Source organism: Eptatretus burgeri, chromosome 7, assembly GCF_056783735.1.
Source record: "Eptatretus burgeri isolate ZD-2024b chromosome 7, Ebu_testis_v1, whole genome shotgun sequence".
Lineage (NCBI taxonomy): Eukaryota > Metazoa > Chordata > Myxini > Myxiniformes > Myxinidae > Eptatretus > Eptatretus burgeri.
Window position 1 is genome coordinate 75751261 of NC_140967.1, and position 24384 is coordinate 75775644.

General features: G+C 39.6%; 1 protein-coding gene and 1 long non-coding RNA gene across 7 annotated transcripts in view; one reads left to right on the forward strand and one right to left on the reverse strand.

The window, feature by feature from the left end:
- The window catches only part of LOC147023564 (uncharacterized), a 59262-nt gene that overhangs the window by 30022 nt on the left and 4856 nt on the right, over positions 1 to 24384 (reverse strand). Inside the window, exon 3 of one of the 6 annotated variants that reach the window (XM_085889066.1) lies at positions 9960 to 10073. The exons of the other annotated variants lie outside the window; for them this stretch is intronic. Within the exon in view, the coding sequence (XP_085745192.1) occupies positions 9960 to 10009 (50 nt within the window). The 5' untranslated portion in view covers positions 10010 to 10073. The remainder of the gene's footprint in view (positions 1 to 9959; positions 10074 to 24384) is intronic. 6 annotated transcript variants of the gene reach the window in all.
- On the forward strand, positions 8180 to 9670 carry LOC147023565 (uncharacterized). Its single transcript, XR_015060286.1, has 3 exons — positions 8180 to 8436; positions 8587 to 8724; positions 8811 to 9670. It is a non-coding gene; the product is annotated as an uncharacterized LOC147023565 (long non-coding RNA).

Genomic DNA, 24384 nt, shown 5'->3' on the forward strand with positions numbered 1-24384 from the left:
TGATTCAGTCATTGTTTTGCAAAGTGTTCCCCATAAGACATGGCCGTTCCCAAACAATGCGAACAGGGAGCAGTTGACGATGTTGGCAGTTTTTAAAAAGTTTTTTTAAGAGAAAAAAGGAGTGGTAGGGTTCATCTTTTGTTGGAGGAAAAAATAAAAAAAGATTTGATGAACTGAAAATTGATCATTCCCCTTATTCGTTAACATATCATCATTAAACATTTATTCCGATTGAGAATAATGGCTGGAATTGTCAGAAAAAAAATAAAACGGGATTTTTCCGGTTTGCGGTGCATCACATGCAATTTGCACACCATCACATGAAGTGTCAATTGGATAAATATAGCCAAGCATATTGCAAAGTACAACTTGGCTAATTTCTTTTTTCTTGCTGAAGCTTACTCACTCCGATTTTAAGCTTCCTTGCGAAATAAAAAGCTCACAAAAAAAAAAAAAGAGAAAGTCGGGATGTAGATTGTGAAATCGTTTGAACATTCCTTTCCATGGCTGCTTTCTCAGGCCGGTCTAAACCTATCAATGGTTGAGCCAGGGTGGAACATGGGAAATAATGGTTAAATAGAATTCGCGAGCGACGGTAGAAAGATTCGAGGAGAGTTGACGAGCGAGGGAATGGAATTGCAGCAGAACAAGACACAGAGGGATGGAGAGATGTTGTCATGTTCAGGTTTCATAAACTCACAAGTATAGCCTGGTGTTGGCTTAGCGGTTAGGGTGGCGGCTTGGAATCCGAGGGTTCTGAGTTTGATCCCCGTCTGCTGCTGAATTAACACCAGGGGGTTGACTCAGCCTGTCATCCTTCGGTGAAGGTAATGAGCACCAGTGTACTGGTAATAGGGGCACTGCATCAGCGGCATAGCTGCAACCCCTCACCAATGATGCAACCAGCAGCCAAAAGGCTGCACACGATCGATACCTCACAAGTGTTAATCTGGCAGCCAGCAGCAGTGCACACGTTTGGAATGGTGGTGGTTGTTCGGTGGTATACCCATCTTTCTTCAAGAGTCTGTGGTTCCATTATGCTGTTTTCCATGTTGCCGATGCTTTCAGCACTTTTGCACCTGTTCCCAATTGGGAATTTGTCTGCTGTTGGGGGTCCTCAATGCTGCTTCATCAGTATAAACACCCTATTGTGAGGTGACTGGCACTTTGCATGCCTTGAACACCCCCTGGGCTCTTCTGCCAGAAGCTAATATACCCACAAGGTGCTTCCACCCCACCAAGCGCTCTTTTGCATGGATCCAGCAAACTTTGGCAAGAATGGTCAACTCTCCCTGAACCTGTTTGCTATTCCTTGTTCTCCCTTACCGAGTGTCCTCAAGCTCTCAACATCTTTCCATCAAGAATGACATTTGATTTCAATCCCCATTTATTCTGCTGCTCTCGAGCATTGCAATTGTGAATAAATAATCCTGTCATTTTGTTTTTGACCTTGTATGCCTGAAATAAATTATTTGCATATAATCAAGGTGGAGTTACTGGTAAACTCCTGTTCCGCAATTGAGCACCAAATTAAACCATTTTATGAGGATAAGAGGACGGTTTCCACTCAGAGAACGGGTTTCCACGCGATTGGCAGTCTGAGCTCTTATTTTTAAAAATAAAAACTACTATTGTGACATTTCAAACTGCTGCCTGGAAGTGACATTAGTAAGCAATGATAAACCAAAATATTGGTTGAATCAGCCATTTCCCAAAAAAATTTAAACGACTGTACTCGTTCTCATTTCCCATGACCGTTTTCACAGCAAGTTAATTTTACATTCTAAAAAAAAAATACAAAAATAAATAGACATTAATTTGAGGTATATGTTTGCTTTAAAGTTTTTTTCTCTCTCTCATTTTGTATATTTATGGAAAAAAATATTGGACACCACCTCTGACTGAAAAATCTTGCTTCCCTCCCTCATTTGGTTGTTCACTGAAATGGATCGTGAATACAGAGCCACTTCTTTCCTAAAATACAAATACTTTTCAAAGAACGAAGGACCAGGCACACATTGGATTGATTCAAGATTTCACATTTTTTGAACAATGAAGCAGCAGCACAATAGCAACTGGTCAAAGAAAATTTAACTGCAAAATAAAATGCATCCCATCAGACAACGGTAGCATGAGACGAAAACCGGCACACACCCAATTCAGCAAACCTTATTGGACCGCAAAACCATAGCTAATTCAGGAACAAGTCGAGATATACATTTAAATGCGATTTTGATAATTTTTAAAAAATAAAATAAAATAGACGTCACTGACAGGGAATGCAGATTATGCAGAGGAAGAAATATTGTAGTTTTAGTAAGTGGTGGAATTTCTTAACACCAAATTGATGATTTTTTTTTTTAATACAACAAATCATCAATGCTGGACTTGCACTAATCTCAGGAATAAATGGAAAAAAAAAACATTGAAGATGAGATTTCTCAAAAACCAGAACATTTCCATACCCATATTTAAAGATTAATGTTGCTTGGTTAATCACAGGTTACAGAACCAAAAAAGTTGTGGTAGCAGCAGATTGAGGATTTAAAACCCACCTCTAAGTGCATATTCCATCTCACAAATATAGAACAAGAAAAAGAGTAGAGACTGCAGACCCTTGCCAGTACTTTTGTGGTGCATTTTGTGTAGCGTTTGTGTACTGATGTTACGTAATTAATAAGAGACGCAACTCGAACTGCCACTTTATAACTGCTGGCAGTGATGACCGGGTACCAAGACGTCCCGCTTTGATTGGACACCTGACCCTGACCCATGACATTTTTTATCATTCAATATAATTTACAATGGGATTAAAATTAATTAAATTCAAATCGAATGGAAAACCAAATAAGTGCAGTCCTGCATCAGAGTAATCAGAAGGAACCCAAACGAGCAAAAAAGCAAAGATGACATCATCAGGAGAAACCTGGAAGGGATTTGCATTTCAGATGCTGCTCCTCTACCATCAAACACATCCAGCCACAACCAAGTGGTCCTTATTTAAATAAACAAAGAAAGAAATAAAAAAATTTAAAGAACCAAGATCAAAAAAAATATCTCGTTGCCAGACCATATGAGCGAGTTTAAATTTTAAACATGTATTTCCTATCACTACCGGATCATAATTGTGAAGTTTCACGTCGATTAAGCGGTTCCAGCGACAACATTATTTAATATTTTTCTTTAATCCAATATAGCTGCAAAACCATATGACCTATCAATTATTCCTTAACAAAAATTGTACACCCAAGGCTTGTGGAACATTTGTGTAATGTTTCCCCTCGATCTGTCCAGCCGTTCTGAAGCTGATTTTTTTATCGGTTTCATGGTAAATCCAATATGGCTGCCAAACCATGTGACCTATTACATCATATGTGTGAACCATTTGTTCCTCATGGAGAGGTGATCATACCTGTAAAGTTTTGCCTCGATCTGTTCAGCCACTTCAGAGATTTATTTTTTATTTTTTTACAATATGGCTGCCGTGACCGATCACATGACCGATGACGTCAAATCATCATTTTATGGCCGTTTCCATGCTGGCATGTGGAAGCAGTAGTTCACCTAGCAGTTGCTTTCCAGGCTGCACGATCCCTTGCTAGCCCTCTTATTCAGTCTAACTCGAAGATAATCTCTCAGCAACTCATCCCATGTTTTCCTCGGACGGCCTCCAGCTCCCCTTCCATTCATATTTATACACTTCTTCACCCAACTACCCACATGTCCAAACCATCTCAACCTACCCCAATGCATAACCTCACGAAACGAAGATCAGATTAAATAAAATAATATGAAGTTAGGCGAGAAGAGGAGGTTTAAATGTCGCAACGTTCACAAAATTATGACAACCCAAACCAAGTTAATCACAGTTACTCCATAAAATAGGAAGAGAGAAGGTCATCACTCCCACAAGATATTTGTGGCAAACCTCATCTCTATTAAAAAAAAATTAATAATAATTAAAACAACACTGGAATTGCTTGATCACAGAAGTGTCAAAACACATCTTGGTTCAATATTGCTTGGCCTCCATTCAAGTGAAGTTTAAGTTCATCTCCCTGTGCCCAAAAAGAATGAACATTTACACCACCCATATGCACAGTAGAGCCAGTGATTTTCCACAATTGTGGAAAAAGACAGAAATCACAGTATCTGACTTTTTTTTTCTCTTTTTTTTTAATAATCGGAGGGGTGGGGGGAGGGAGGGAAATGGATTAAGTTGCCGAAAAGGTCTCTGAGGGCAAATCATGCGATCTTGTTTAAGCGATCATCTGCAGACAATTCCTATGGTATAATTATGAAAAGTCATAAAAACGAAATACACCGCAATCGACGCACAAAATAAGCTAAGGCAACCCCCTAGGTGTATTTGTCAATGTCGATACATCCTTTGTAGATGAGCATACATGAATATCGTAATCAACATTAATTTAGAGTACCAAATGCCATGGAAATGGCTTCCTCCTTTTTCATAACAGCCGTTTATAACTTTATTTAATTTTAACTAGTCCCCACGTTGACCGCAAAATACACTGCCCAGAGGCACTGTGGAAGGTTTGAGGTTCGGAGACTCGAGGAAAATTGCATTTTTTTAACATGTGTACACAAATAAATGCTTCTTTTTCCATTGATAATACGGAATGGAATTTTAGGGGTTTTTTGGGAAACGGATGAGGCACTGAGATGACAAAAAAAACATAATAATGATAATAATAATAATAATAATATCACTGGCTCCATCAGAGATATTAATGAGCCTTTCAAACAAAACAGCTCTTTAGTAATAATGGAGACACCGTACACCATCTGACAAAACATTCATGGAGATCCTGATACGTCAAGCATGACTCAATGACAAGATTGAATGCAGTTATGGTCAGTGACAACTCACATTTTCATGAATAGCTTTGATAAACTTCACCAAAGAGCCCCACTGCAGAATCAACCAGCTTATGGTTCAATACACTTGACAAAACCAAACACTGCCAAAGATTTCTAAAATGCTGCTTAACAACCCTTTTCCTATTACTCATTCTTTGCCTTCCAGTTTTCACATATGAATGATTGCATTGTTATGCTCCAAGAGACAACTTCCAGCAGTCAGGATACCATTCCATATTATCTGATACAAGTGTTGGTGACTGTTACCTGCATTGCAAAACATTTTGTGTATCTATTGTTCCTATACATTTGTTTTCAGCATTTGTATCTGGTACGTGTAGAATCTTCCATACCAAGTAGTCTCAGTTCTGCAGCACACCTTTTAATATGTCCGTTATTCTCTCTATCTCTATCCTCTCTATGTCCTTTACTTTCTGACCCACAACCCAGGCAAGTCACATTCGTTCGAAGGAAACATCGAACAAACTCACCTATCTATTTTATTGATAAGCTACTGAAAATGGTTCAGTCTTAAACTTTTCTCGGTTTCAGCAGCTTATGACCTCTTGGGCAGAAAAGGTAAAACTGGCTTCCAATGCAAGCTGCAGGCAGATACGAAGTACCTTACATTGCCTCATTAAATTTAAGCTTCTCACAGCCAAAAACAGGCTTTGTCTGGCTGTAGCTGAAATTAACACAAACACACGAGCTCAAGTGAACAAACTTGCTGTCATCGGGTAGTGCCGCTGCTTCACACTTATCACTCTTGGATGCTGTGTAATCCAAAGGCCTCATCATTGACACGAGTCATCACAGAGCGAGTTCAAATCTCACTTTATCAGAATAAAAACCTGACTGAAGATCAAAATCAGAATTTTTTCAATTTTCTGCTCAGCCATTATCAAACATGTATTGGATCACACTGCAGGAAATCACAACCCATGAACACTTTTTAAAACAAATACACCCCTATATTTACACAAGGGCACTTCAACTAATCCTGAAAGGTTGAAATCAGCAGGTTTTTAACTCTACAAATCGCAAGTTTAACAGGTGATCATTTCATCAAGATGTCAATTGAGCAGTCATCAAAACACCACTTGAGGAAATGTGCCCCCAAACTTGAAATGAACCTAATCCATGTTTAAACGTTGACTTCGAGCGAGGCTCTTTTCTTTCTAACAGGCTCTTTTCAAGATTGTTTTTCGTCATCTCACATACTGTCTTTGATTAGACACAAATAACAAACTTTGACTCATCTATCCAAAGCACCTTTGACAATTGTTCCACAACCCAATTTCTGTGTTCTTGTGCACAATTTAGCCTTCGTCTTGTTTCCCTTTCTTCATGGAGGTTTTCTTACTAAAGCAAATCCTTCAAGTCCGGATTTCAAAAGTGACCATCGTACTGTTCATGGATGGACGACAACACCTGCTCCTACTGCCAGTTCTGTTGTCAATTCAACATGAGTCTTCTTCATATTCCTTGAGGATAATATCCAAGCACTGCTTTTTGGGTCTTCTCGTCCTGGGTTTTGTCAATTATAGATGATGTTTTTCTGTACTTGTTGATTGTGCTTCAGATGCCACACATTAAGAGTGAAAAAAAAAATTGATGTGACCCATTTCACTCAAGGTTTTCCTTCTTGATGCAAAAAAAAAACAATTCTATGGCAATCTTCCACTGAAATTTTAGCCATTTCAAGCTCCCCAGTTAATCCTGATCGATCTATTCTGGAGTACGAAATGTGGGGTTTTCGCTTCATAGATATGTAGGGAAGAAGGTTTGGAGAAATTTGATCACGAATGTCACCAGAAGTCAGCCACGATTTGGAATAACTAGACAACTCGATAAGAGAAACACCTGATGTTAATGACTATGAACACCTGACAATGAGTCAATTAGATTGCATTGGTAAATGTGATGGATTAGCTACAACACTTCATATTAGCTGCTCAAGTCAAATATAATTTACTTTGAGTTGTGATCAAAAGTTTTTGAAGATTCTGATCAATGTGAATAAAAGATTGCAAAATGACAATCTTGATTTCTTCTCACCCAGCTGGATTAATAACAGCCAACATTGCTATCCCACTATTAAATTGCAACTGGTCACGAGCTTTGACACCAATACAATTTTTTATTATGGAGCTGAGGCATCAAAAAGCTACATATCATCAAACAAAGTATCAAATGGAGCACCTCACCATTAGAGCATTTGAATCGAATCAGATGTGAATTGTTACGCCCAACTTGCCGGCTCGATGACAGAAAGACGCCATTTGCATTTTTGCTTCCACGATTTAGGATCACGTGAGGACATACGCAGCTTGCTAGTAATAGTATAAAACACTAGTGGAGGCTTTGAATGAATTGATAATTCTTGAAGCATCCATATATTGCAACTTCTGAATGTGTCCGACTTTTGCACAGCAGTGTATATGCTTTCCTATGCAATTTACAGTTTCCATATTTTACGTGTCCGTCCAAAGTTATAATTGCACAGGGATTATATAAAACATGTGTGGATGTGCATATACAGTACAGATGACATTACATGAAAGGAGAAGTGGGAAAGATGTCAGAGGAGGTGAAATGATGCACAAGTGTTGTGGAAAATGAAAATGGGTTTGTGCTGACTATTTTGGCTGGGATTTGCAACTACACACGAGGCCACATGTCAAATCGAACCGTACGAAGTCCCATAAGCCTGTGTTTGGTTGCCCGTCTACTTCCCTTGTTTTTCATTGTGGAATTAAAATTGTTTAAAGTAATAGTATGGAGACGTTTTCTCTTCCCATCAGGTTGTCAGGGTAAAAGGAAACTGTCGGGAAGGAGTTTCCATTTTCCCAAGCCTAGCTTCAAATTCGGCCCATCATGATTGACTACCCCAGGGCCACACCAGTGGACGTCGCAATTGATCGAAGGTTTTGACACATAGATATTCTAAAAGGATGGTGCAGAGTGAATGCCGATGCCTCTGAGCAGTCTCCTCTGCAATGAATTCTCAGACCGACTACTCTCGTACTGTCGCACGATGTTGCATGTTAAAAAAAAGTTCCGTCCTTCGGATGGGATATCATGCTGGGGACCTCTCTGCTGGTATTCGTGTTTCTTCCATCAGGTAGGATGTTATACAAGTATTAGTTATTGGTGACGGTTAAAGACTCAACCGTTTAGTGAATAATAATAGCAAGGCATCATCGGCATCATGACCAAATCCTGCCCTGACTCTCCAACTCACCCTTTGCAAGCACGGCAAGTATACCACACAACCTTCAATAAGAGTTGAGGGAGGCACATGTCCAGCAGTGGAAAAATATATGCTGGTGATGCTGATGATTATCGCAACACAACACACAACACAGTGCAAGTACTATATTGCAGTTTAACCTCAATATGGAGCTCTGCAAGTTTCGAGGATCTAATTTTTTTTTGTTTTGACTTGTTTTTTTCAGCTCGAGGTTCACATGCAGAAGCTGGCTGTCCATCTGAAAACGATGTCCAGTGATGCCTTCATTCCCCTCACCACATGCACTCTTTAGCTACCAATGGGTAGGAAAAATATGCACGCTGCAGCACAAGCTGAAATTTTATTGGCAACCATCCTGTTCCCATACCTTAATTTGTAAAGCTACATTTAAAATACTATTAATCTATTTTTATACGTTTAATTAATTAATTCTTTTTAAAATCATGTTACAGACACCGAGTGGCACTCTCGACTGCCGTTCCCCCTTAGTTGTATAAACAGCCAGCAACAGAAGCAGTAGTTACGAGACTCGTGATTTTGGCACTGTGAACCGAATGCAGTGCGTAAGAACATGGATGAGAAGCGATTTGGTGAGTACAGGGCATTTCAAAAAGATCGATACAACTTTGATTTCCTGCCATCTTTGTTTTTTGACCGATACCGTTTTCCTTTTCAGGGTTTGGTGGTGTTATAGTGGTATTTGTTCCCAAGGATTTCTTGCTCCGTAGCTCAACTATGCCATTGACAGTAAAGCAGAAGACAGAAGTGGTGGCTCTGCGGTATGAGACTAAATCATATGTACACACCTGGGGGGGGGGGGCAGAACCACTTGAAGAGATCACTGAGAGGTACCTGAAAGGTCCGAAGATCACATGCTTCTTAGCCTTCAATGCAAGAGAGGGGGAACGCTATGGCCTTACTAATTTGAGAATGACAACAGCAGGACGATGACGATCAAGGGCGAGTACTACTGAGCCATGCTCCAGAAGTTTTATAATGATCTTGCCCAAAATGTCACCCCAAACCAGCTCAGCAAGACCTGGTTTATGCAGGATGGTGCACCGCCGTGTAAAGCTGGTGACACCATCACTTTCCTGTAGCAGCTCTTCAGAAACTGCCTCGGTGCCCTGGGTACCACTCATGACTGGGCACTCCATAGCCCAGACCTGAACCCTCGGGATTAGTGGTTCTGGGGGGCTGCCAAGAGCTCTGTCTGCACCCACCACCCTGCCACACTGGATGATCTGTAGCAGGTGGCACCAGACTACCTCCAGGCAGTGCCACATGAGACCTACAGGAATGTTGGACAGAACTTTGGAGTCAGGAGCAATGCCTGTATGAACCGCGGAGGGGCACACAGAGAGAACGCCAATTACAAGGATTTTGCGTAAATGATCATTTCAGACCTTGGGCTCTCACTAACTCGAGCAGTGACTTACTGCAACGGCAATCAATGATAGAAAATACCATGTCATAAGCTTTCAATAAATGTTTGGTTCACGTTTGTGAGGTTTCTGTTTCTTTGTAAATAAACATTTAAAGTTGCATCACTTTTTGAAACACCCTGTGTAGTTTCAGAAGATTTGGAGTTGAGGGAGGCTTGGATAATGAGGATAACATGGACTTGTACAATGACCCCAAAGCCTATAGGTAACAAGCCACAAGGCTGATCAGGAGGTTCATTGTTAAATTTGTGCATTGCATGTGAAGATAGCAATCTCCGCTAGCACACAGTTTTAAAATAATAAAATTGTCAGGATTCCAAGTAAAGTCACTGACATGTTCTCATCTCTCCTCATTGCCTGCAATGCGCGGCCGCACTCACCGGACTCCTGAAGGGCTTGAGAAGGCAAGGGTGCCAGGTGTGACCTGCATGGGGTCCCCAACGATCGGGGCAGTTTGCTGTCATGCCGCTTGTACTCATGGTCAGAACAGTTTGCTGCGTCGTCCACCATGTGCGATGCAAAGCCAAGGTCAACACCCAAAATATTCACTCATAACTAAGCTGAGCAAACACAAATTGCTGCAGCAGTTTGCACAAGTAACAAGTGGCATACAACCAATGCAGCAAACTTCTATTAATGAAACAAGATATGCAAGGGGAGCAAGAACATGATATTAAAAGGACAAGACTGCAAAACAGTAACCCAACATGGACAAGGATGAAAACAAAACAAAATGAACTAAAGAGAGGTCACAAATGCCAAACAGTTGCCCTTCATTTTGTTTCCGATCCTGATCCTCCAATTGTGGCCGTTTGTCCACACCCGAGTCCTTCCACAAGGCCAACAAATAGAATATATAATGTGCATGACCAACAGGGTTTTCGGCCTGTCGCAGCTCAGTGGGCACCACCCTGTTCCAATGCTTGTATTTAAATAACAGTAAATAAACACAAATACGAGTAAACTCGCCTTCTTGAAATCCTCACAGTCAGTTAGAGCATTGAAAAATCTAATAAAAAATGTATACTTTAATGACCGTCAGAAGTCAGGATCCTAAGATTCATGTACGTTAAATGCTATCAGCTGAAAAAGCAGTCATATTTCCAGTTTCATTTTGAGATTTCCAGATGTTGTTTAATTTATCTGATATTCGTCATTGGAACTTGGTTTTGAAAAGTTTATTTCAACAGAAAGAGTGAACTTTCCTTTCCAGAACATAAGTTACAGTTTGGAAATCGATCAAAAATTGGCTGAGTGGCATGTGATAGAGTGAAATTTATCCTAGTTTCACTTTGAATGCCAATTCAGAGATGAAAAAATAAAAGTGCCTGTGCTATTCTGTGAAGTGTGCTGAAAGTGGCTGAGATGAGGCTCATTTTACCAACAATAATCATATTATCTAATTTTACAAACATTATAGACATATTTTGATTAAATACCGCTCACTGACCCCGCGTTTCAAAATTTCAAATTTGTCCACCATTACGCAACAATCAATATTATACACAATACAATTTTACCTGAATCATTAAGTTTGAAATCTCTTACCCCAAATGATACATTTGTCATGACCAATTTGCAGGAAAATACAGGTTTGCCTCAATCTCCCTCAACAGTTAAAGGGAGATTTTTTTCTTGTCCGCCATTACGCAACGATTATGGAATTCTGGAATTATTGCTGAAATATTGAGGTGAGTGAATGTTTTAAGTATTTGGACATTAAAATAGATAAAATAGATAAATCAGACCGACTTCACAAGTCTATGAGCAATAATGCTCAAATATTTATCTGACAACCATTTGGAGGGAAGAAAATTTAATTTTTTATTCATGTCCATCGAGAAATATGAAAATTTGCCAAAATTTGATAAGATCGTGTCACGACATCCTGGCCTAACAAGTGGAACGGATTGTCATAGTAAGTGTCCATGATATTTAAATGTATATCAGTCTGGTTCCTTTCCTGAGTTGTGTTTGTCTGAATTGATAAACTGTTTTTTGCCTTGTGTTCCATATATGCTCCAGTTTATGGAATAGTTAATGATTTGATAATTTCATGAAGTTCATTTTTGATAATTTTTGGTCAGTTTTGGAATGAAGTGGCTCCCACTTAGCTGCGACAGGCCTTTCCCTTCAATCCATGGGAAGAACAACAACAAAGGGCATTCAGCATAGAACAAACAAACACACTTCACATACTGTAACTGATATTAAAGCGACGATAACAGCATGTACCGTATTTTCACGACTATAAGGCGCATATAAACGTCTTAGATTTTTGTCAAAATGTGCGACGCGCCCTATAGTGCAGTGCGCCCTTTGTGTGTATAAAAGAACAGGTATGTGCGGTATGCAGAACATTGCTGTTTTAACAACCCCGAAAATGGCAGAGACACGCTTATGAAGCTCAGTTTAAACTGAAGGCGATCAGCTATGCGGAGGAACATGGGAATCGAGCCGCGGCGAGGAATTTCCAGATCAACGAGTCGATGGTTCGAAAGTGGAGGAAGCTGGAAAACGAGCTGCGACAGGTGAAGAAGACGCAGCTGAGTTTCCGTGGAAACAAGGCGAGGTGGCCAGAGTTGGAGGAAAGACTTGAGCAGTGGATCGTTGAGCAAAGAGCAAGTGGGAGGAGCGTTTCGACGGTCACGATCCGACTGAAGGCAGTATCGATAGCGGAGGAAATGAAAATCGAACATTTCCACGGAGGTCCGTCTTGGTGCTTTCGCTTCATGAAACGGTGCCATTTTTCCATCCGGACCAGGACTACGATAGCGCAGCAACGTCCGGCGGATTATCAAGAAATGATGGAAAACTTCCGCTCCTACTGCAGCAAGCACATCTGCGACAAACGGATCCAGCCGAGCCATCGGCGTGAACCGGCCGTTCAAAGTGAGGCTGCGAGCGGCGTGGGAGCGGTGGATGACCGAAGGAGAGCACAGCTTCACAAAGGGTGGAAGGCAGTGCCGGGCGAGTTACGCCACAGTTTGCCACTGGATTGTTGATGCCTGGGCTAACGTGTCTGCTGGCACTGTTGTCCGAGCTTTCGCTAAAGCCGGCATCATTTCGGAGGAGCCGCACGGTGCAGAAAGTGACTCTGACGGCGAGGAAGGTGGACCTGCTAGGTTGGGTTTAGCGCAGTTCGATTCCGAAACAGAGGATGAGGATTTCGATGGATTTGATTAAAGACTATTACCGGTATTTGATTGTTTTAGTATTTTTGTAACTAATACTTTAATAAAGCACAACCAAACTCAATTTTGCTCCCGATCTATTTTTAAATACGCACACTTGTGTGCTTGTGTGAGTGTGTTGTTGTACGGCGGACGTACGTAGTAGAGGATATTCATATAAAACCCGCGCCCTATCGTGAGGAGCGCCTTATGTGTGTGTCAAATACAGGAACGGCACACACAACTTAGACTGCGCCTTTTGGCACGGTGCGCCTTTTGGTCGTGAAAATACGGTACCAAAATTCAAAGCATGCATACAAATGCAAATTACAACTCCAGTTGCAGGAGATGCAACAAGTCACGTCCCCTCGCACCCACCTTGATCCTTGGCAAAAAGAAGACACCAAACAAATGTTTAACTGCTTTCGTCCGTGGAAAGGTATTTTGTCGTGCTAAAAAGTCTTGTCTGGAATATAAATGCGTGGCAGGCTGGAATTCTTGATCTCACGTTTGATTTTGACCTTTGAGCCCCTTCTATTTATTCATATGCAGCCTATGGCTGCTTGGCTGCATCATTTTTTTCTGAGGGCACAGCTATGCCGCTGATGCAATGCCCCATTATCAGTCAGCTGAAACTCATTTTGCTGACCTCGGAAGGAAGGCAGGCTGAGTCAACCCACCTGGTGTTGTTTCAACGACTCAGAGGATTGAACTCGAGACCCTAAGATCTTAAACCAGCAACCTTAACCGTTAAGCCAACACCAGGCTTTTTGACCCCCTGAAGAATAGAAAGAAAAGGACCAAAATAATGCTGACAATTTTTGCCATTTGTCATCTGGATTGGATAAAATGGAGGCATGGCAAACCAAAAATCTTTTGTGACCACTTTTGACCAGACCCATGCAAAATCTTGAAAACAACTTTTCCATAGTTACCTCCACCTCCAAACAAGGTGGGCTGATGATGTTTTCACCCATTTGTTTGTGTACGTCTGTGAGCATATCTCAAAAAGTCATGGACAGATTCGGACAAAACTTGTTGGACAGGTTGGATGTGTGACAAGGACAAATTCATTTGATTTTGGTGAAGATCCAGAGAAGACTTCTTTTTTTTTAACTTTTAAGTGTTGTTCATCATTGAGTGATTTGGCCAAAAACGATCTATAGCATATTTCAAAAAGTTGTGGACGGATGATAAACCTCGGTGGATGTGTTGGATAGGTGACGAGAACAAGCAGATTAGATTTTGGCCAAGGTCCAGACACAGATTCAGCCCATGAGTGGGATACAAAACGTAAACTGTTCAGCCTGGCAGAGATATGCGCTCTACCGAGTGCTATTATAGTTATCTCTAATGCTATAAAAGCCTATGGTTGGGAAATAAATCTTCCCATTTGACAGTTGGGCAAGAAAACAATCTAAAAGTTCAAAAAAACGAGAAGGGTACTCTTTGGTGTCACCAGATATGCCTCTGCCCACATTACAACACTATTATACATCCTTGTACACGTTTGATTTAAATCCCTGAATCGAAAATCAAAATATTTAATAATTCTGACTGCCAGACTGTATCCATTCAGGTTGAAATTAAAAACATATTCCCCATGACTATTAAATCATAATTGTGAAATTTTGCATCAGTTGATGAAGGGGTTCAAGAGAAACAATTTGTTTTCCGTTCAATCCAATATGGCTGCCACACCATGTGACCAATTAATTAGTGAACACCATGGTATCCCCAAGGCTTGGGGAACATGTGGGTAAAGTTTCCCCTCAATCTGTCAAATCATTCGAGAGAAGATTTTAAAGGTTTATTCTTCAAAAAAATGATAGCTGCCTCATCATGTGACCGATGACATCATGAGGTGGAGAACTTTTGGTTCCTCATGGAAAGGTGAACATAACTGTAAAGCTTTGCCTCGATCTGTTCAGCCGTTTCGGAGAAGATTTTTGAAAGTTTTTGTGTTAAAAAAAAAAAAAAGGTGCCGAATCACGTGAACGATGACATCAATTTTTTCCCCCATTTAAGTTAGCCCAAGATGACCCTCAAATATTTTCATACTGATTGGATAAAGTGTTCAACATTTGTAATTATGACATTATAAAGAAGCCACCTATGGAATCAAAATAAATAAATAAATCACACATTTACCATGGGGAGTACGTGACATATGCCAAGTTTCAATTATTTCCATGGAATTGTTTCAGAAATAGAGGTCCAAAGTTTTTCCTTTTTTCCAACATGGCTGCCACACCATGGGACATATGACATCATAATCATCATGAAAACATTCTACACGAGTCGTTGCACCTATGATGAAAATTTCGATGTCAATCGGATAAGAGGTTCCAGAGAAAACAGAAAATTAGCACGGACGGACATATGTACGTACGTACAACCCGAAAACATAATGCCTCCGGCAACTTCATCAGCGGAGGCATTAATACTTGTAGAAGATGCACATACTTAGTATAAAAATCTATTTCATTGATGACATGGAGCACTCCACAAGCCTGAAAAATTTGAGCTTACCACTCCATCTCCTTGACAATTGATTTATCCACAAGTTCTTCCCAAAGAAGATTTTTCAAAAATAAATAAATAAATAAGTCATAAACCCAACTTCAAGGAGCTTTCTTTACAATTCATGAAAATTTCCAAGTCAATATTAGAATGTGAAAATAGTTCGACTTTTTGCAAAAAACTCAAACTCAAAAATATAATTTGACATGAATGCATCGATGGATATGCATCTGCCCACATTAGATATCAACCCACTGTTACGCTTGATCTCAACTGAAGGCCACATGAAAAATTAAATCTCACATGAGAGAGCATACGCAAGAGAGAAAAGTGGAAGAGATATCGGATGTGACCAACAGGAGTCACGGTGTGAAAAAAATGATTTAAGAGTACATGACCATCGACCTGATCGGCGATCTTGATAAACCTGTTAATATTTGAATGAATGTCCGTACTTTTGCTAAGTTTGGTTGTGGTTCACAGTAATAAAATTATTTTCAATTAAAAGCAAACATGCCCTTTGATCTTTTGAACCCAAATTAAAATAATTTGCAAAAATAAAAAAATAAACCAAGAATGTCATTTACAGTCGAAATGGAACTCAAACTCGATATTGCAGGAATCACGATTTTGAGATGGCATCTGGAAAAAAAAGAATTTTTTTTAGCACACTTTCACCAATAGTGGGGCAACTTAGCTAAATGTAGCATAACAATTGTGCATTTTGTGAGGAAAGCACCAAATTTGGCACACTCGTAGCCTATCATATTATGAACAGATTTGGATATTGGGCCATCTCAAATTTTTGATGGCAGTTGAAAATGGCTGCCACAGCCATCAGAGGCTGAATTTGAGATGGCCCAATATCCAAATCTGTTCATAATATGATAGGCTACGAGTGTGCCAAATTTGGTGCTTTCCTCACAAAATGCACAATTGTTATGCTAACTTGCCCTACTGCAAGCTTCAGAGCTGCCGTCATGGCCAGACTTGCTTCATTCTTCAATTTTACTCACACGTCTCATTCGTCTCCGGTATTCCTATAAACCTTGTGAAGAAATTGCTCATTGGTGCATTTGATTCCCGTGGCTAATTGGGTTGGAATTTTCTACATTCTACAAGTGGACTGTGGAAGACTGGTTCTCACCACATAAATGGTCACATCTGGTCATGAGCATTTGGGTGCCCAGTCAAGAGTAAGAACCTCTATTAACCAGGCAAGTAGACATTTACAGCGAGCACAATCTCAACCCTTTAAAATGTGCTTCTTTTGGTAATTAAAACATAAATTGCTCACTGCGGGAGAGTCAGAGCTTTCATCATTGGTGTCTTGATAATTTGTCAGCTGTAAGAATACCCCTCACTCGACACACAAACACACACCTCCCCCAGACTAAAAATAATAAACTTTTTTTTAGCCTTCCTCTCCCACAATGTGGCTTCATCATCTTTAGATGACACCATGCTCTATATTTTGACGAACTAATGATCAAATGCATGTTAACCGATGGTATCTCATCTCCTTGTTTTGGGGGTTTTTGATAGGCAGCAAAACAAGAAATCAAAAAAATTACCAAACCGCATGAATAACCCATGACCAAAGAATTGTTTTCTGATTTTCACAGCTTATTTAAACCAAACAAAACTAGTATAAAAGCTTGTCAAAAATGACAGGTTAGAGTTATTTTATTAAACTGGAAGATGATGATGTCTGGTGGAAGTGTCATTTTAAACCACATGTACAAAGGTGACCCTATTTTATTTATCTTCTGGGACGTTTCAGTTTCCACGGTACAGTCTCGTGTGCACGCCAAAGTCAGAATCCTCAGCCTCGCTTCAGGTTTGCAAACATCTTCCTTATTTATTAGACATCCTACGGACGTAAATGAACACTCGTTGCATATCACGTGCAGCAACTTTCACCTCCCTGCGCCTTGTATTTATTGTATTTTTTTGCTGTTTTTTTAAACGCTTCTGTGCACCACCCTTGAGCTTAGTTTGCAAATCACAATCTACAATTCCAACAGAAGAGACAACGTTACTTGTATGGAAAGGGCTTTTGAGTTTTTGTTTTTATCCTCAAAAAGACCGTTGTGAACATGAGTTGTGTTCAAAGATTAGCCTTTAAAACCCTACTCAAATCATCCTAATGAAGGGGGACAGACAAATACACACTTTTATATAAGGGGACATGACCAGATTAAATGCACCATATCCATCACTTAAAAATTGATCAGCTAAATCCTTTTTACCATGGTAATCAACCAAGTTCATCTGACGATATTAATTCATTAGTAGTTGTCCTTCAATAGCTGCACATTCACATGACATGCAAACACCTTTGGCACATTAATTTGTGTGGGAGTTACTGCCCAAACAGGAACCATAATGAAATAACATTACAAGATGGTGTGAAAGATTTCTGAGAAGACCATACGACTTGCGAAACGCATTTTAAGGAAGAAATTTAGAATTTGGCAGTGTCAACTCTTCCACGATGTTGAAAGACAGCATGGGATATTTAACATCCGCAAGCTACTGCTCGGAGATGAGTCCCATAGCTTAAACTCCATCTGAGGGATGATATTCATTTTTGATGGAACACCCAACTACAAAATACCAATCCAAATTTATAGTCCAGCCAAGAATAAACAGCACCATAGCATAACTCTTACAAGTAATATTCCTTGAGGCAATGGCTCAAAATAAAGTGTAGGGCAAACACCTTTTCTCATAGGAGTGAAATTGAAAAGTAATGCTTCAGAATTACAAGGAATTTCTCAAAGTTTCCCTTCTACAAAAACAAAAAAATAATCACAAGGTAAAAGGAATATGGTAAAGCTTCACTCGCTTCTCATTATTCCATGCGCCACGTATACACTAATCCCATTGACGTGGTAGTACCATGATGCCAGCTGCATTGACCATTCATGTCTTCTTCACCATTCATGAACTTGGTGCCACACTAAGATTCGTCAAAAGATTAAAAATCACAAGGTGGCAAATGTGGACTGCACAAGGGATGAGTTACAACTTCTCAACCACTACTATTGTGGTGGTGGTCACATTTTCCACATGAGGAGGAACCATTAATGTGGAGTAAAGTCACACACCAGACAGTATAAAAGCCAGTCTGTGTGTAACTTGCATAACTTAAATGTTCAATAGGTCACTGTAATCCTGTGCCTTTGGCATTTTCCACACATTCAAGAAATTTGACATGGGTTAAACCCCTCACACCAACGGCACCACCACTACCACCACCACCACCTCAGAACTTGTCACATTGGATATCCCAGAATATTCCTTAGCGACTCATCTGTGGAATCCCAATTTCATTTCAGTTTCAATGCAAACCATTCACCAAATTCAAGCAACTTCCAGACTTGCTTGCGATGCAGGTAAGTGGAAAAAACCCCACCTGCCACAAATACATTGAAGCAAAGTGAACAAGTATTTTGGTAGCTGTTCCAGGAAACTTTTTTGAAGTTAAAGCAACACCTGATCAAGAGGCAGGATTGCAAATAAATAAATAAATAATAATAATAAACTCTTAAAACATCAATTATGGTAGCAATCTTGGCTTTTGTTTTCAATGTTAAACCCAGGCAAAATCCAACAATTAATTTCCCATCTCATGGGTAAACAAACATTCGTCAAACCAGACCTGGAGACACGCACTACAATTTGAAAACCTGTGCCCTATTAACAATGGTGCACGTCACCAGGTAGCCACTTAACACAGGAGCAACATGCTCGATCCATGTCAACTGCTCATGGGGCAGAAAAGTGGCGATTGCACCTCAAGTCAGTTGAGCGAGGAGAATTCAGATTATAACTTTGTTATTTGGAGAAATGCATCAAATTCAACACATTATCAAAAAGTACAAATATATATGAACGCAAAAAAGAAATTATTATTATTTCCTCCACCACCGAAGGAGGAGGTGGTTATGTTTTCACCCCTTTCTGTCTGTTTGTGTTCAGGATATCTCAAAAAGTTGTGGACAGGTTCCGTGTGTCGCAAGGCCGAATTTATTTGATTTTGGTGAAGATCCAAACCAGGATCCGATTACGAGAATTATTTAATTATAAAGTGATTCTTCACCGAGTACCCTTCCAGTAAACCTCCGCCATCGAAGATGGATGGAGGTTACTGTTTTCACCCCTTTGTTGGTTTGTTTGTTTGTGAACAGTATTATGGAAAAACTCTGACGGATTTCAACGAAACTTGGTGGGAGTTAGGTCTTGTCCAATTATCATGCCATTAGATTTTGGACTTGGTCCAAAATCCAATATGGCCGCTATGGCGGCCAATTTGAAAAAAATATTTGAATTTTTTTTTTTTTGCATTTCTACATGTTTTAAGTGATTTCCAACCCCCCCCCCAAAAAAAAAAATTGTTAGAGAAAAAAAAAATTTTGCAACTTTTTTTTCAACAAAATTTCGATTTCTTTTTTTTTGCATTTCTACATGTTTTAAGTGATTTCCAACCCCCCCCCCCCGCACCCCCAAAAAAAATTTAGATATTTTTTCAACAAAATTTAGATTTTTTTTTTTTGCATTTCTACATGTTACAAGTGATTTCCAACAAGAAAAAACATGCCAAAATTATAATTACGGCTGATTTTGGAACTTCAGGTGGATATACCCATGTAAAATCAATTTGTCTCAAGGAATCTAGTTATGACGAATGAATCAAGTATGTAAAAGTTAAAAGTAAAAGGGAAAGTTGCAAACTATAACTCTGTGAGCACTGTTGACGTCAAATTGAATGAATAGGATATCAGGTTCACTTGAGTGACCGAGCAGTATTGGCGGCGGAGGTTTTGCACTTTACCGAGTGCTCCCCCTCAAGTTAACCTCCGCCATCGAAGATGGACGGAGGTTACTGTTTTCACCCCTGTCTGTTTGTTTGTGAACAGTATTATGGAAAAACGACAGATTTCGACGAAACTTGGTGGGGGATTAGGTATGGTCCAAGGATCATGCCATTAGATTTTGGACTTGGTCCAAAGTCCAATATTGCCTCTATAGCGGCCATTTTGAAAAAATATTTGAATTTTTGTTTTTGCATTTTTACATGTTTTAAGTGATTTCCAACCAAAAAAAAAAATTTGTTGGAGCAAAAACAGAAAAAATAATTTTGCAACTTTTTTTTCAACAAAATTTCGATTTTTTTTTTTTTTGCATTTCTACATGTTATAAGTGATTTCCAACAAAAAAAAAACATGCCAAAATTATAATTGCGGCCGATTTTGGAACTTCAGGTGGATATACCTACGTAAAATCAATTTCTGTCTCAAGGAATCTAGTTATGACGAATGAATTGAATATGTAAAAGTTCAAAGTAAAAGGGAAAGTTGCAAACTATAATTCTGAGCACTGTTGACGTCAAATTGAATGAATAGGATATCAGGTTCACTTGAGTGACCGAGCAGTATTGGCGGCGGAGGTTTTGCACTCAACAGAGTGCTCCCCCTCTAGTTATTACATGTGCCATGCCATTTCAAAGTTGTACCCTCCCCCTTTTTAAATATACTAAAAAGGCTGTTCCCAACAGAAGCTTTTTGGCTTGTAAATAATCAGTTCAGAAGTTGTTGTTTTTTTGAATTATGAAAAATAAGGAATAATTTGTTATTCTCAAAGTGATAAGCATCAGCACTGAAGAGCCACCAATTTTTCTAACCCACTACCACCCTCGCATCCCATCTTCCAAATATACACCCAAATCAAATATGTTGGCTTTTTGGATCAAAATTAAACTCCACATTAAATTGCAAAATTTATTCAAACCTGAAAACAATTTTTTTCATTGATAACCTACATTCACTATCATTTTAAATACTTTAACAGATTTGGTCGAAGGGGTAAAAAGGGGGACAAACAAGAAAGAATAGTTTTTTCATAGTACGTGTTACCGCAAGTGTGGTGCAATTCCCATAAATGACAGCATGTGGATCAAGTATTTAGAAAGACCTCATCCCCTCCCCACCCGTGTTTGGGTATAATCCCCACCTTTCCCCATTCCTACATTCTTAAAGCCTTCCCCATAATGCATGTCTTTGTGTGGAATTTCCCTGAGCGAACAGCCAATTGGCATGGCCTACGAGTGAGACCCATGGGGTCATCGCAAGGCCATCAGATAGGCTAGTAAACGAGCCCACAAATTAACATGTCTTGTGTAGAATTTTCTTCACTTTCCAGAAGATGGACACGCAACATAAATCATCATGTCACGTTGTCACAACAAATGGTTTGATGGATCCCGCAGGATGTAATAAAAGCAAGCACACCCTGTGCATTGCTGTTCTTCTTCTTCTTCTTCTTCTTTACCCAGGGCCCTGGTTGGCTGGTACCTCACTGCTGTTTGTTGTTGGAGAGTTCTTTGTGGTTAAAGTTCATGGCACAAGTTGTGGTTGAGGAGCTGGTGTAGCAGGAACGTGGTTGGTACTGGTATGCAAGCAGTGAAGACAAGTCCCGCACCAGATTGATGAGCACCTGAACTAGGGGACATCAGGAGTGAGGACTCACACAGCGGAGATTTTTCTATTTGTTTCCTTATCTCCTTTCTCTGTCCTGTGTTTCCCGAAAGAAAGCAATCAAGGTGTATTTAAGCAGTTGTGGTTTGGGGGCACATGGGTGTAGTTTATTTTAAATCATTGTTTGTTACTGTCTGTGATCACCGCGGCACGGCCGTGTTCTTCTTACTGCCTTTTTCTCATTTAAATAAATCCCCGTTATTTGATGAGAAATTGTGTGGTGATCAAGAGAGGGCTCCGTGGCACCAAGCAAAAATTGACTTATTTCCCCATTAGACAGGCAAATTGGGTCCGTGCTTGTACACTTCAACGCAGATTGCCGACAGGCTTTGCTCAGCAATATTTCCAGCAGATCCGCCATGGTCGTTACGTTCAGAGATGCTAGTTCGCGATACATTAACCCGGTGAACGTGGAGATCATCAAGTCCCATACTCGCCGGTTGAGACACATGACCATAATACAAAATGCAAAGTTCATGGAAGGGCTTTTAATGTTTTCTGTCATTCTCTGTATTTTACTTTCCAACCACCTCTGTTTGACCATTTGCTTTTTATTTTGCAACAATGCTTGGCTAGACCATGACTTTGTGGGAAAATGCATTTGGTATTCAAGATGTGTTTCAGCTATCTCACAACTTTCTATTTTAAAAACAGATCTGGTGATCATTGAAGAGCTTGTATGAAGCAATTAAATGACAAACCTGATGAAATAATTACAATTTCAACTTAAGAAAAGAAGATGACAAATGAGTTTAAATAAAACAGGACATGGGAAGGTTAACTGGATTATATTTCCAGTAGTCTGAGAAACCAAATTTGTTTTGGACAGAGATAAAGATGGTGTATGAATGAGCTAGGGTGTCATTGTTTAAATTAATGTGGCAAAACTGGAAGCAAAACTGATGGGAGGAAGAGCCAATCACAAAACATTTTTTGGGCAACTCGTACAGATCATTGCAATCATATCTGGTGGGCTCCATTAGTTGTCCAACTATTCATCTTGCTCTGCACGTGATTGCAGCAAACAAATGAAGGCAATCAAATGCCTGTACAGCTGTATTTTGTACAAACAGCATCTCAACAGTTTTGATTTCATGACTGAACTCGGACTGCATGCGTAAAGTCGCAGCAAGGAAAGTAAAGCATTAAAACGTGCATGAAATTGCATGTCGGAGGAGTCGAGAGAACCTGGATTGATTATAATTTAAAGGCTGTGGAGGTATTTGCAACCAACTCAAATTTGCAAGTCAGTCATCATATATAGCAATGAAGCAGACAATAACTTTGATGTTCCAAGCCCATTAGGGAACAAAAGGACAACCTCTGGTCAAATAAATGAAATCACAAGATCATCAATTGGGGGTGTGCAAGGGATCACGGCTTCATACCAAATCAATCATATTAAGAATATAATTTTAAAAAACCAAAAATGGTACTTAGAAACAATCCCTTTTGCAGCTTATTTTTCATGCCGCTGTAGTACAAGGTCGCATGCCGATGTTTTTGTTGCAGAGACTGGACAATTAATTTGCTTTAACACCTGCACCAAAATGTGGAGATCAGATGCTTTAATGAAGCATTTTCAGTGAATTTGGAAGCTCTGGAAAATTGCATATGGACAGCTCAATGGCATGCATGAACAATCATTTCAAATACCAGATATTAATGAGTCCTGCAAAAAAGCAGCTTTCCATAATATAGTAAAATAATTTTGTGGAATGCAATTATAGCATCTGTTTTTTTTGCACTTGCACAAAAACTTGTTAAACCAGCTATATTTGGGAGGGTGGGGATGTGGGAGTTAAAGTTGCGCATTTGTTGCATCCACAAATTACTCAAAAATTCCCCGTATTCGAGTTTAAAGGTATTTTGAAATGTGCTGCTATTTATTTTGTAAACACGCCAAATGACGACAAATAAACCCATGTTTGCTGATAAGTTCATCAGCCTGGGGGGGGGAGGGGAGGATTGAGGGAAGTTATCCGACGTCACTTGAAGACTCATACGAGAACGATCTCTGTATACGATGGTGACAAACACACCTCACACCTGCACAAGTGAGATGACAGGTTGAAGCCATGTTTTCTGGCAAAAACTGAACTCCATGAAATATGTAATCAAACTATTACTTGACATATATATATATATATATATATATATATATATATATATATATATATATATATATATATATATATATATATATATATATATATATATATATATATATATATATACGTGGTCCTTATTCCTCAACTTCGGATTTTCTAAGCTCCAGCCCCCGGGATTCATTGGAATAGTCGAGAAAACTCTCCTGGTGAACTTTTTTTTCCAATCGGACAACATTTACCCCTCCCTCAGACCTTGAAGTTTCACCCTGAAAAAAAAATAATTGTTCGGGGGGCGGTGAGAAGAACGAGTATTACACACACAGATCAACGTATCACATCAAAAGAGACGATTGGACATTACAGGAGCGTTTCAAAGTTCAGCACAGGTCGATACGTCGTCGTTCTAATGTCAGCCACCCCGAGAAACTAAACTTCTAAACTTCTGAGCCTAAACTT